General features: G+C 37.9%; 1 protein-coding gene across 1 annotated transcript in view; it reads right to left on the reverse strand.

Annotated features, from left to right (window-relative positions):
• Positions 1 to 9,710, reverse strand: part of Smp_181870 (DNA replication licensing factor MCM8, putative) — a gene marked incomplete at both ends in the record, with an annotated part of 32,372 nt that extends 22,662 nt beyond the window's left edge. The window contains 4 exons of the mRNA XM_018790690.1: positions 580 to 734; positions 3,386 to 3,725; positions 6,064 to 6,319; positions 9,496 to 9,710. Coding sequence (XP_018646085.1) covers positions 580 to 734; positions 3,386 to 3,725; positions 6,064 to 6,319; positions 9,496 to 9,710 — 966 coding nt within the window. The remainder of the gene's footprint in view (positions 1 to 579; positions 735 to 3,385; positions 3,726 to 6,063; positions 6,320 to 9,495) is intronic.
• Between the last annotated feature and the right edge of the window lie 4,588 nt (positions 9,711 to 14,298).

Genomic DNA, 14,298 nt, shown 5'->3' on the forward strand with positions numbered 1-14,298 from the left:
AACCGGATAGCATCAGCAATAGTCTACTGTGGAAACGAAGTTGTAGACTGACTGAGGGCATACATTGAGGGAATCATCAAACTGCATCACGAGACGAGCGCTAACTTGGAATCGTGAAGGGGAGCGGAAAAGAGGAAGGCCAAAGAACACTACGTCGGGAGATAGAAGCAGATATGAAAAGAATGAATAATGATTGGAAAGAACTGGAAGGGATTGCCAAGTACAGGGTTGGTTAGAGAGTGATGGTGGGCAACCTATGCTCTTCTATGAGTACCAGGCGTAAGTAAGTGAGTAAAAGGTTAAGTGACCATAGTAGGGCATTATGTTCGATCTCTGGATGGTTTATGAATATCTAATTCCCAGATGTTTCATAATATGATGAAACAGCTGTTTACTACTCTCTGGTTTCCAATGATTGCTCAACCGAGTTCAATCTGTGACGAATACCATCAAGGAATCAAGCTGATCTCTACACAAAAATACACAAATCAAGCTTTCAAGCATTATAAAATGAAAATTCTTCAATGAATGATAGTTTAATCAGAAAAATTAATAACCTAATAAACAAAAATTACTTACTGGACCAAGTCTTACAACAATGCCTTTGACTGATATAAATTGTCCTAAATGATGAGCACGTAATTTTCGTAAAGGAGTAATCGGTGAATGATTTACAATACGTGCAGCAATATAACCAGGTAAACGTGTATTAACTCCAATCGATTCATTTTCAACTATAACAGTTAAAAGAAAGAGGGAAATAATCGTCAGACTTATGACATTAGAATGGTCAAGTGTTTCAACAAGACTGATTCAATTTGGCGAAGAGAAAAAAAATCGTATATTCCTAACACAACAAACCAGAATACTTATAAAATCAACGTTTAGGTATTTCAACCTCAGGAACGATTACCTGTTTAATACCCAAATTACCCGACCTTTGCTGCTACCTTGACGTGGTGTCGGGCTTGCCTATCGTGATGAACCAATCGAGCTATACTGGCTGCAACAATAGTTCCTCAAGGTCCTACCATGCCACAAAGGTCGGTTGAATAGCGGTAAGACTAAAAGCAGCAAACCTAATTTCCGAAGGCGAAGTCGTACTGCTAACTGTACAGAGGTGTGACAGTAGTAAGGTGTTTCCTTCAAACAGCCAGCATAACAGCGATGCTGCCTTCCCACAAGGAGAGGTGGGTTTAGAAAAGGTCGACCCTAAAAATGCATACCTCAACTTATCCCACAGATATCCGTCTCTGGCCATAAGGTCCCAACAAGTACGGAGCTAACACAAAAACTACCCACAAAAAGGTCGTGTGTGACCGACCTCAAGCAGTTGTCCCTTGGGCACTGCGGTCACACTCTCAGGTCATTAAGACCACTTCTAACCCAATTTCCTTTCCAGGTACCTCTAGAAGAACCCTTCCACGGTGTGGGCAACCGGGAAGTGATAGCCGTCCTCATACCTCTAACAGCACTACAGTTGAATTAACTGAATCTGTAACCCTAAGTTGATGCAAAATAAGAACATGAGATCTTATCTTCTAACTGTTTCAAAGAAAACCATACGATAAAAAATTATGTAAAAGTAATTAATGCAAGGATATTCAATATACAACGTTCTAAGAAGTTTACAGAATTGAGTATATGATACGGGATGGAATAATAACATATTTCAAGTCAGTCAGTCAGTCAGCTACAACGTAGGACCAGGCACATTTATGCATCAGGTCCAAGTTGCCATACCTCATTAGCACAACAAGATGAACAATTTTTAATGCCAACTTGAATTTCAGGAAGATAGTAGGCTGTTATGAAATTGCAGGTACATGATGATAGATAACAGAAGTGATAGAATCTAAGCTCAATAATACCATCCAACTACTTAAAGGTCATATTCAATATAAACACAGTTTACTACCATGTTGACAATTGAGTTGCAGTCTCGAAATCCATATAATTTCGGTTTCAGTAATCAGAAGATACAAGTGTTTATTAACAGCTGTCTACGCAAGATACTTCGGATCAGATAGCCAGACACTATCAGCAACAAGTTACTGTGGGAGACAACAAACCAGATTCCAGCGGAGGAAGAAATCAAGAAGCGCTGGAAGTGGATTGGGCACACCTTGAGGAAATCACCTAATTGTGTCACAAGACAAGCCCTCACATGGAATCCTGAAGGTCAAAGGAGAAGAGGAAGACCAAAGAACACATGACGCCGAGAAATAGAGACAGACATCAGAAGAATGAACAAGAACTGGATAGAACTAGAAAAGAAGGCCCAGGACAGAGTGGGTTGGAGAAAGCTGGTCGGCGGCCTATGCTCCATTGGGAGTAACAGGCGTAAGTAAGTAAGTAAGTAATCAGGTAGTGTCACCAGAATACACCACAGCAGTAGTATGGTTTAAAATCAAGTGCATAGGTATATACTTGCCCAAGGATTTAGTGATGTAAAATTATCGTGGACCATGGACTTGATGATATGTATGGCTGTGGGTGTGCACTATTGAAGAGTTCCAAAGTGAGACGTATAATATACAAAATGTATTCTGGTTTTTAATGACCCTCCAAATGGTGTTAGTTTATGAGAGCAAACCAACCTAATGGTTGAAGAGTACACATTTCAATCACTAGGTGGCAGCTTCAATCCCCACTGTTAACTCTACAGCAGTTTAGACAAGCGATTATTAAGGCTAACCCTCATAGTAGCTGCGAGACAAACAAACGAATCTTTGTTTGCATAAACTAAATCATGGTGGCCCCCAAATACCCTGGTACGGCTGAGAGTGGGGAGAGTCCGCTCTACCTCTCGAAATGCTCTCACATGGACACGCGTATATAGCCTCTCCCAGGGAAGTCCTACTCATGGCCTTCTCACACCACGGGTGTCGTTTACGATATTGAGAAGACGAAAAGCGAATGTCCGGCGCCTTAACCGGATTGGTGGATGTGGAGGATCCACCTAGAGGAGATAGAAAACCCTGATTCCAAACCAATGATTCACATGGGCTCCAGTATCCTGAGGGAACAAATGGCCTATCAATCAATCGTTGGTTACCGGCTACCATGGGACTGCATCTCCTCACGATGCTCCACTACCTTGTGAATCAGATCTTTAGGTCAGAGGCTCCGTGTGTGGCCCCCTAAGAAAACCACCTGCTTCAGTTTGGGCACCCGAGCAGCATCACAGCCCTCACACAAATCAAATGAGATTTGTGTGGCGCATATGTATCTGGTGCCCCTTTGTACCAATATTTATGTGTTTAAATAAAATAAAATAAATAAATCGTAGTATCTTTATTCGGCAAATAAGATCTCAAAAAAGATCTATCCACAACTAGGATCACCAATAGTAAATTTGATTCAACATAATCTATGCTCATACCTTTAAAAATATCCGGTACAGAGTCATGTTTATAAGCTGTTCGATAACATAAAGTATGTAATGCTAAACCAAAAGCTCGTAATATGATTTCACAATATTCAGCACATTCTATACCCCCTATTACATGATCACCAAAATATTTGTTGATTTGTAATTTATCTTGTAATAATTTAGAATGAATAATTGATGAATAGTCAATAAGTACAGCACCCTGTGTTTCAATTTTTATCCAATCCAGAGTATTTCCAACAAAATTTGATACATGATTAATAGTATAAGGATTTGATAGAAGATTATATCCAGATTTTTGTACTAAGTCAGTAAGAAAATCAAGTGTTATCTGAAAGGCAAAAGGTAAAAACATGTAATAAAAAGATGACAGACTAGTAATTTATTGAAGTAATTGAATAATATTTAGTTGCGAACAGTTCAAAGCCTGGCTTAAATTTGCAACACCTCAACTTCTCATACCATATCAACACAAATGGGAAGTTAACAAAATGGATAACAGCCCCCAAATGCCCTGGTACCGTCGAGGGTAGGGAGAGTCAGCTCTAACTCTCCAAATGTTCACATGGCCACGCGTAAACAGCCACTGACAGAGAAGTCCTACTCACTGCCTTCTCGTGGTGGTAGTGGTTTTCTTTACGAAATTAAGAAGACAGAAAACGAATGTCCGGAGCTCTAGCCGGGTTGGTGGATATAGAGGATCCATCTAGGGGAGTTGGAAAACCCTGATTCTAAGCAAATGGTGCATATGGAGTTCGGGATCCTGAGGAGAAAAAAGTGAAATATGAACCTAGTGTTGGTCACTGACTACCGTGGAACTACATCTCCTTACTTCCCTCCACTGTCTTGTGGTTTAGACCTCTAGGTCAAAGGTTTGGGGAGTGACTCTATAAGAAAACCACCTGCTTTCGTTTGGGAGCCCGGTCAGTATTACAGCCCTCATACAAATCGGATGACGAATTGTGGTACATAAATATTTTGTGCCTCCTTGTACCAATGTGTGTGTTGAAATAATAAAGAGACGTGACTTCACATCCCACTCACTAATAACTGGAGATTATCAGTTCCAATTGTATATCTAGGGCGTTTATTCTCTTCAACATACTGACTGCATCATCCTTCGCTAACTGAACAAAAAACAGAAAATAGATTTTGTGTTCGGACTAGTCGGAATGCTCTGAATACCTGTCAACATGCCAGTGTCCGGTGGCAGCTTACTGGGAAGTAAGGATGCCTTGACAAACAGCGATGGAAAGAGTGACAGACATCACTAACATAGGGCTTGGAACAAGAGACCGCTCTGTATAACTTTACGGCTGTAAAACAATCTATGGAAATAGAAGACACGACTACTCATGACTTGAGTATCGTGGAACGACGAAGTAAGCAATGTTGAGACTAGATACAGTGTACTTGAGAAAGACAGGAAATCGGTTGATGTGGTTGGAACATGTGTTACCCATTCCTATCTACCTCCTACTTCGACGAGCGATGCTTGATAAAGCAAAAGTAGGTTGGAAGAAACCTAGGTGCGATCAAACTAGAAAGTCACATCACTACATAAAGTTAACTATCGGCCTGAGACAAGTTTGTAGATGGCGGCCATCTGATTGACGTCCGCTTTATAGCCACAACCAGTGGTTGGAGACCAGGTAATATGCACGTGGTAGGTGGCATGCACCTGGCTTCGTGCTGGACTGCACGTATCCTGGCTTAGTGTTATTTACCCTAAGCTTCAGCGGTTATTATTTTCTCAACCGGGGTACCTAGCCTGTCGTATGCCCTGATCGTGTTCTCGTGACTTTCGGGTTGCCTGATCTGCCAAGGGTGATGGTACAGTGCATGACGGCATTATTGTGTGCTAGGTTCAAAGAGAATTGCTTGCTATATGAATGCAGATCCACCCACTTATTGTTCCTATTTCAGTGTGGCGCATATATATCTGGTTCCCCCTTGTACCAATATTTATGTGTTTAAATAAATATATAAATAAAAATATTATGGCTCATAATCGTTCACAATGGTGATGAATTTATTCTCCATCTTACTCCTGACTATTAATTGCAATATTCATTCGTACACACATTTACACAACCTTTTCAAGCCATATTTCTGATGATAAGTCCCTCTCCTTATTATTGATACCACATGATTTCGATTTCTTTATTATTTTTATCACACTGTGCTAATGTGGTATGCCAATTTAAGCCAACGTACATGTGTTCCAGGCCCTATGTTAGTGATGTCTGTCACTCTTTCCATCGCTGTTTGTCAAGGCATCCTTACTTCCCAGTAAGCTGCCACCGGACACTGGCATGTTGACAGGTATTCAGAGCATTCCGACTAGTCCGAACACAAAATCTATTTTCTGTTTTTTGTTCAGTTAGCGAAGGATGATGCAGTCAGTATGTTGAAGAGAATAAACGCCCTAGATGTACAATTGGAACTGATAATCTCCAGTTATTAGTGAGTGGGGTGTGAGGTCACGTATATATTCGGCTGTTCTGTTATCCATTTTGTTAGCTTCCCTTCTGTGTTGATGTGGTGTGGGGAGTTGAGATGTTGCAAATTTACGCCAGACGTTGAGCTGATCGTGACTGACTGACACTATCAGTGCATATATAACATAAAATAAAATGAAAGACACTTGCTTTTGAGTAAGCTGAAACTTTTGATGAATTTTCATACAATCGAGTTGGAAAGTATAATAACCAACCAGGATAAGGACAACTTTTGTTGAACGAAGCAAGTGGTAATGCTTTTTGATTAAGGAATCCACTATTGATAGAATCAATTCCTAATGAATCCGTCAGTTGGGAAAATCCATTTTCTGAAGAATTAGTGATACATGTACGAGGAGATTTGATTTGATCAGGTTTTCGTTTACAACCCCCATCACTTTGAACTTTACTTTTCGAAGGAAACCTTCTCCCTCTAAAAAATCTTCCTCGAAAGTTCGATCTTTTAGGATTGTTCTAATAATTAAATAAGGATAATAAGGTAAAATGATAAACATTTACCATTGATCTCCATGCACTAAATAACACTTCACCTTGGCAGTATGACGATCGTTAATTGTTATTTATAACCGTTGGAAATCGTTGCCTGAAAGTTAAAAATACCGAGAAATCATCACAGAAAGGTAACTAAAACTTCAATAGCACTGGAAAGTTTGATTATATACTTACTAAAACAAACTGAAGTTACGGTCATATTTTCCACCACACTCAAATAGCAAATGACAAAAAACTACGAATTAACAATAACCGTTCCGTTTTAAGAAAAAACACTTTGGTGCATGATAATGTGGAGTCCACAGAAATGGCAAGCTATGTAAACATAAATGATATTTGTGTTGTAGTGGTCCAATTGATATGATAAAGGATCAAAGCGACTGAGATGATAGAGCTGACGTTTTGTTTACGAGACCGATCCCGAAATCCTAACAAAACATGCTTTTAAGGATAGGATAGACGACTAATAGACTGGAGAGAACTCAAGCTGACATTTATATGCAAAATATTTAACCAAGACTGAATGATATGTCAATTACCAAATGATTAACTAGGAACAAAAACAGAAAGTACGAACAAATTAAAAGCACTTCATTTTAACTTCTATATGTGAATTTATTCAATTCCACATAAATATAACTGACCAACCCAGGAAATAACCGTAAAATGTTATGTATGATATCATTAATCTATATTTTGCCCAATAGAATCAAAGCCTAGGTCTTGGAAAAATCAAATACTTTAATAACAGTCAGGCATCACAACACTTACTAGGGAGATAAAAACTAGCCAAACTGAGGAGACATTAAATAATAATGATAGACTCAACGAACGCTAACTGATCCGCTTATGGGCAAGATTTGACTTCGCGTCTATTTGGAAAATACGAAAAATTCAAGAAATAATAATCTTCTGAAGAAAAATATCGTTGAAAGCCGATGTAATGGAGATATTAACAGTCCCATCTTGGATTATTCACACATCTCTTCAATAATTGTAAATAAGCGTTTTAATAGGCCAGTATTGATAAAATTATTATTGAATACTCGACGGTAACGACTCCATGTCATTGTTGTTTGCTCCCTAGTCAATTGTATAATACCCTTATTTAAGTATATAAACAACGGTTCGATAAATTGCTGTTTGCGCGATGTCTAATTTAATGCCGAAACAGATCATCTAGTAGAACGTAGAACGTTTCTGACCTTAACGTTGGATGAAAATTGATCTACAAACATTTTGCCCTTTTAATTCATCCAATGATAGTTTAACTTGAATTTATGATGAACTTGCTTGCAAACGTATTGAAACTATAGATTAATTGGAATTTAAATGATATAACGTATTAAATTTTACATACACATATATACTTAAAAAATATGCTTAATTGTATTGTGACTGCAGAAACAGGCGCGAAGATACGCTAAATAGCAAGAGAATTTAAAATTTAGCGCAATTTCGGAAAGGATTCAAAGCAAATACATTTTATATAACTATATGAATGGATAAGGCTTTCGCATATTTAGAATCAAAGTTTGGTAAAAAGTGGTTTAATAACACCCCTAAATATAGACCTGAGCTTCGAAAACATGGATAGAAAGGAGCTTTCAGTTCATCAAACCATCGTAAACATCTCTATGCAACTGAAATAAATTCGGGAGGTAGGCAGTCAAATATAAACATATGGCCAGCCAACTACATCATTACAGCCAAAAGTCTGAATAGATGTTCTCGTGAGTGATTACGAACGCCATAGTAGAGGTGTTTGTAATCACAAAATATATTGTCTTAAGAAATAGCGAGTAAGGTATTAATTTTTCGGGGCTTGGTAACTTTACTTCAGCGAGTGTTATTGAAAGCTTCATAGACAACTGAAACAAATTTGAAAATAATTCACAACGAATTTTCTAGGGCTTTAAGTAAATATCAAGTAAGTACAACACAATCCCTGGAGCCACAATCAGATATACTGCCTGAATTTTCCATTTAAGATTTGAACAACATGGAGGCAAACAGAGCACCAGACAGTTTGTAGTAAAGATATATCACGGATTTTCAAGTTAATCCTACTGTACAGTCACTTACAATTATAGCCACGGTATTACAAATGACGATGAACAAACGAGCAGACCAACCTTGAGACTTGAAATATCTCCAAAAACGCTCAGATAATTAATAACGCTGATCAATATCCAATACCTACAACATGAGACTGTATGAAGCATTTGGTTTCCTTTGCACTTTCTTCTTGTTGATTTGGGTATCTAGTAATGTTCAATACGTACTAGTCTATCAACTCAATTGTAACAGTTCTAAATTATGGCCCCTGTACAGGTGGTACAGTTTTGCTGAGGTGGTACCCATTCCAAGCGTTGCACAGAATGTGACCATCTGTTATCAGTGAAAAGCCACTTTCTGGCACTGAGACATATAACTTCTTTATCCCCTATATTTAACATTTGTGGTTTATGATCTTGACGGTTCCTTCCCCAACGCTTACCCACTGTTCTTTAATATTATTAGAAACTGAAATATTCCCAACCGTCAGCAATTTAGTCGGTATATAAGCTCAGAATATGGCTGCCAAAGTTGCGTGTTCGATGTAGGATGGATTTGTTGCTGGGAGACATACGTTTGCTGAGGGATTCTGTTACCGTCGACGTTATGGTGGTGATGAGTTTCGGCATGTCATCACTAGTGTTATTACATGCTCCATAGACAGCAGCGCTGTCTGTCTTCTCGTTTTCATTGCGCGTCTTTGTCTGTTTACCCGTTTTATGACTGTTAGTTGAAGTTCGACGACGTTGAACAGGCATCAGTGATAACGATGAATGATGGTCTCACAATATCGCAAATTGACTGAGGTTACGAATATAAACTTAGTGTTAGATCCATTTTCAAATGGTTCAAATGGTTGAGGACGGAATAGAAGAAGCTTTCGTTTAACGGGCTTCCGTGTCTGGTAGCAGTGGATCACCAATACCTCCAGGCAAAAACTTAGGTATATGAACGATAATAGAGGAAAAAAAGAATTTGGTAAATAATAATAATATGTTATCCTTAGTCTTTAAGAATGAGTCAAGTTTCCTCTTAAAGGACTCCTGGGAGGTCGCTTGGACTAGCTTAGTCGGCAGCGAATTCCAGAACTTGACAACTCTAACGGAGTAGAAGTTGTATCTGCAGTCTGTTCTGCTATGTAGGGTCTCCAATTTCTGGGTGTTACCTCTTAGGTTAGTGTTATGACTAAGCTTAAGAAGATGTTTAAGGGGATGGCCAGAAGTATTAAGGATACTGTAAGTCATAAGAAGGTCACCTCTAAGACGCCTGTACTCTAACGGGTAAAGGTTAAGTGATTGGAGGCGCTCTTCATAAGGTTTGAATTTGAGTCCCCGAACTGATTTCGTGGCTCGACGTTGTATACGTTCCAGAGTGTCCTTATCCTTTTGGAGGGAGGGAGGTAATACTATGTTTCCGTACTCTAAATGGGGACGAATAAAACTGTTGAAGATTATGTGGAAGGTTCTACCTTCAAACTGGCCAAAAATGCGCTTCAATGTTACCAGTGCAAGGTTTGCTTGAGAGGCGTTTTTGTCACAGTTCGCATACGATTTCAGGTCATAGGGTACCAACACTCCTAGATCTTTTTCGACTTGGGAAACTTCTAGAGGGGAGTTACCTAAGTTATCACTGTAGTCTGCAACATGTCTCAGATGGACTACTTTGCACTTTGAAGTGTTGAAGATAAGTCCGTTGTCGTCTGCCCAACTTTGAAAGTAAAAATCCCTCCATGCATACATTTGCGAGTTCTCCTTTGTGGTTTCTTTATTTGTATATATTGTTAACTTTTTGATGCTAATCAAGACTGTAACGTTTAATTTTTCTTGGCTTTCCTATCGTTTTTATTGAGTCTCTATGTTCCTTACTGAACTGTATTTAGTTTGTTTTAATTGTTATTATTCTGGCGGCTGCCATATTGACTGATCGCTCTTTGATTGTGTGGTTTGATTTTGACTGGGATCGTGCATTTTTGGTTGTAAATTGGAGCACTTTCCCAGAACTTGAAACACTTGGTGTTATAGAACAGCCGCTCAAATGGAATCTTACTTGATCTATCCAGAAAGAATAGAATAACACTTACCTTTTGGTGTTTTCGGTAATTTTCATACATTTCTTACCACTTTGCTATTCATTGTAATTTAGATTGAATATTTTGGTATCAAATGTTGGTTGAATAACTGGGTGGTAATATTTGTTTAGGTAAATGTGTACATTTGTATATATGATGAATTTTAGTACCGTTGTTACCCAAAACACTTGTTCTGATTTCGAGATTGGGTCACGCGTCCACAAACATGTTCCCTAGTTATTCAGCCCCGTCCGGACCTATTGGAATTAAGGTTTGGATATTACACTTAGTGGTTCAAAGATTCTAAGTGCGACTGCTTTGGAGGTCATTATTGCATAAGTTTCCCAAATACCTACATTTGGTTGTTAAGTGCTTCCTAGTTTTTAACGGTTCCCTAACTGCAGTCAGTGAGTAGTGTGAGGTACAAACAATAATGTTAATTTGATCTTGAATATGTCTGATTTCCTAGTCAATCCGAGAGGAAGAGGCTACTGCACACAATTTAACATTTTCCCTTTATCTATTGAATGGTTTCTGTTAACATATTATTTCGTTGATTCTACGCTTCATCATAATTTGCATTCGTTCATTGGCTGAATACACTTCGATATACCTCCCGAAAATTGGATACAATATATAGATTATATCTTATCGTAAACTTGCAAGTTGCACTTATCTTAGTGTTTCCTTGTTACGATTGATAGAAAAACCATTGGTTGTACATACCGTCATCTATCTCCCAGTATTCACCACGAATCACTATCCAAATAGCTTGTTCGTTTCATACTTATCTTTTTCTGCCTCCATTCAAATATATCGTTCCTCATTACACTTTTCTCTTTCCTTGTCTTCATTGTACCGTATATTGAAAACCGCTGACTAGAATGTAATCTGGTTCTGTTAACATCCAAAACATCACATTCATAACTTTTATTTCAGTGAATTACATTTCCCGTGCAGTCTAGAATAAACTTGTATTGCTGAACACACGACAAAGTGCAAATGGATGCGTAATGTCTTGCTGTCATTTGTCACTGACGATACTTTCGGACTCAACAGTTGTTTAGCTGTACTGACTATTTCCGCTATAGTCCAACAGCTGTGACTGATGAATGAGGTACTCCAAGGCACCAATCGTCTATTTACATCATGTGTATTTTTCAATGCAAGTTAATTCTAGGCTGTTTTCTCGTGCTTTTCTTCTAGCTTTCACATTATTCTGTGTATGCTGTAATTTCTAACGAACTGCGAATTTTCTCTACAGTTATTGACTGTGGCAACTTCCACGTGACGCTTCTCTACATACTACTTACAAGCAATCTTATGAGTAGCATTCACCACAGTAACAATACATATATTAATTAATTACTAATGCTAACATTATTTTTGTACATTTCAGTCGAGATTGTCCAATTTTCTATATGCGAATGAAATCACGTAAAGATGTAGATGAAGCTTATAAAACAATCCGACGTTTTGGCAATCCTAATTGGTAAAACTCATACTGACCGAGCTAGTAGTCCATTGTAAAGAGAGAAACAAAACAATAACAATATTCTGTAATGTCATTTGATCAGTAACTATCCATCTTATCTCAGGTTTTGTTTGGTTATCTTATACCAGAGTTCAGATTTATTATTATTATTATTCTATTTTCTGTCCTAAAGATTTTTTTATTCTGAAAATTGCATTTCAGGATTATTCTACTCCACGTTTAATTGTTTAGCAGGTTTTTCTTTTTATTGGAGTACAGCTTGTTTTTCTTGGAGATCTATTGTTAGAATCAATTACTTACAAATGCTTTTTTCCTGAGTTAATCCCTAGGTGACTAAATACAACCAAAGTTGGGACAAGTAGGCTATTCGGCTTAATAAACTCCATGTTTTGAATAGTTACTAGAGGATGAAAAATAATGGGACAACAGAACTTGATATTGTTTATGACAAACATGTAAGGTTCTGACTGACAAATGAACGAAACATAACCATATAAGGGTCAGAGCGAGATAATCTAGTAGTTGTCATTTAATGATGGCTTAGCTCCTCTCATAAAGCATGTTCGGATGTGGGTTCAAAAAGTTATCTGGAGCCTCTATACCACTCCTCTAACGCATTGCTCATTCTAATCACTCACTACCAAAGAATCAGTGCCTTTGAAATGGATACCAAAATGTTATCAGAATTCGACTCATTCAGGCCATTTTTGTAACAATGATCGGAGATTTTACTGAAAATATATGCAGTGTAAAAAAATGAACTTAGCAGATTAGACACTATCATTCGAAGTCACACTTACTAAGAATTTCACTAAAAATAAACGAACCCTTCGAACTTATTTGTTTAGACGCATAAAGATTGGTACAAGGAAGCATCAAATAGATATGCCCGACATGTAGTCATTCGATTTGTTTGAGGGCTGAGATATTGACCGAGCGCCCAAAAGAAAGCAGATGGTTTCCTCAAGGGACCGCTCCCCGAGCCTTTGACCTAGAGGTCTGATCCACAAGGCAGTGGAGCGACGTTAGGAGATGCAGTCCTAGGTAGCCGGTGACCAACAATAGGTTCATACACTATTTGTTTTGTCGGGATTCTGGAACTCATATGCACCATTAGTTAGAAAACAACGTTTTCCAACTTCTGTATGTAGATCTTCTATATCCACCAACCCGGTTAAAGTATCGGATCATTCGAGCAGTCCACATCTGATAAAATAGAATCAGAATTCTGATCAGAATTTGATTCATTCAACATATTTTCGTTTCATCAATCAAGGATCTCACTAGAAATGCTTGAACCTATGTCATCTGTTAAAATAACTTTGGAAATTAGCTCAGGGCTTTATTCATATGAAACAATTTTCTCACAACAATGTAGACCAGTTGGAATCTGACATTAGGATGTTGCCACAATGTCGATAACTTTTATTTAAGTTTGAACAATGCATCCATTTTTGACTGATAAATATCCAATCACAATACATAATTTAGTGAGTAAGTGTGTTAGAAGACCGGTGTGTCGCCAAAATTATATGACGAGTAGGACAAATATACTTTCTTTTTCTGTGGTGTTCTACATTAGCACAATAACACGATTGATGATTGAGATTACACTGCCACTAGACTGAATAGTCGATTGATATATTATACACAAACTTGATCAAATTATCCCAGATACATCATTCATAATCAAATATAGAGAACTAAATTATCGACTAAACAATAAACTTGTTCAACAAAATAGTCTACACTTAATGAGTTCAAAGGATATAAATCAATAATAGGAAAGTAAATCTCATTTAAGTCAATAAGCTAAATGCTTTTATGTCTACACTCAGTAGTCAATCATATTTATCTTCATTAATACATAACTCTATATAGATTTGTAGTGACCTACTTTTCTCGATGAGAACACGATTGGAATAATGGAAACAATTATTATTATAACCAATTGTACCAGTGATTGTTTTATCGTACTCGTTGTCGTTTAACTGTATCAAAGTCACTTCTCGTTCCGCTATCCGCCTTGTTTGGTTTGAACTCTCTTACGCTTTACCCTTATTGCCTGTACTCGTTGGCACGTCTCGGTATTCTTTCGATACCACGAGATCGCCACCAATAAATATACTTTATCTGGACCAGTTACAGTCTTCTGATTTACGAGCTATCAAAAGAACCAAGTCGATTTTGGGCGCGTAATCTTATTGTAGTGGTGATCATTGTCAAACTCGACTCGACACCGTCTACAGATTCGTGGGATTTCTAACTA

This window comes from Schistosoma mansoni, assembly GCF_000237925.1.
Source record: "Schistosoma mansoni, WGS project CABG00000000 data, supercontig 0041, strain Puerto Rico, whole genome shotgun sequence".
Taxonomy (NCBI): Eukaryota; Metazoa; Platyhelminthes; class Trematoda; order Strigeidida; family Schistosomatidae; genus Schistosoma; species Schistosoma mansoni.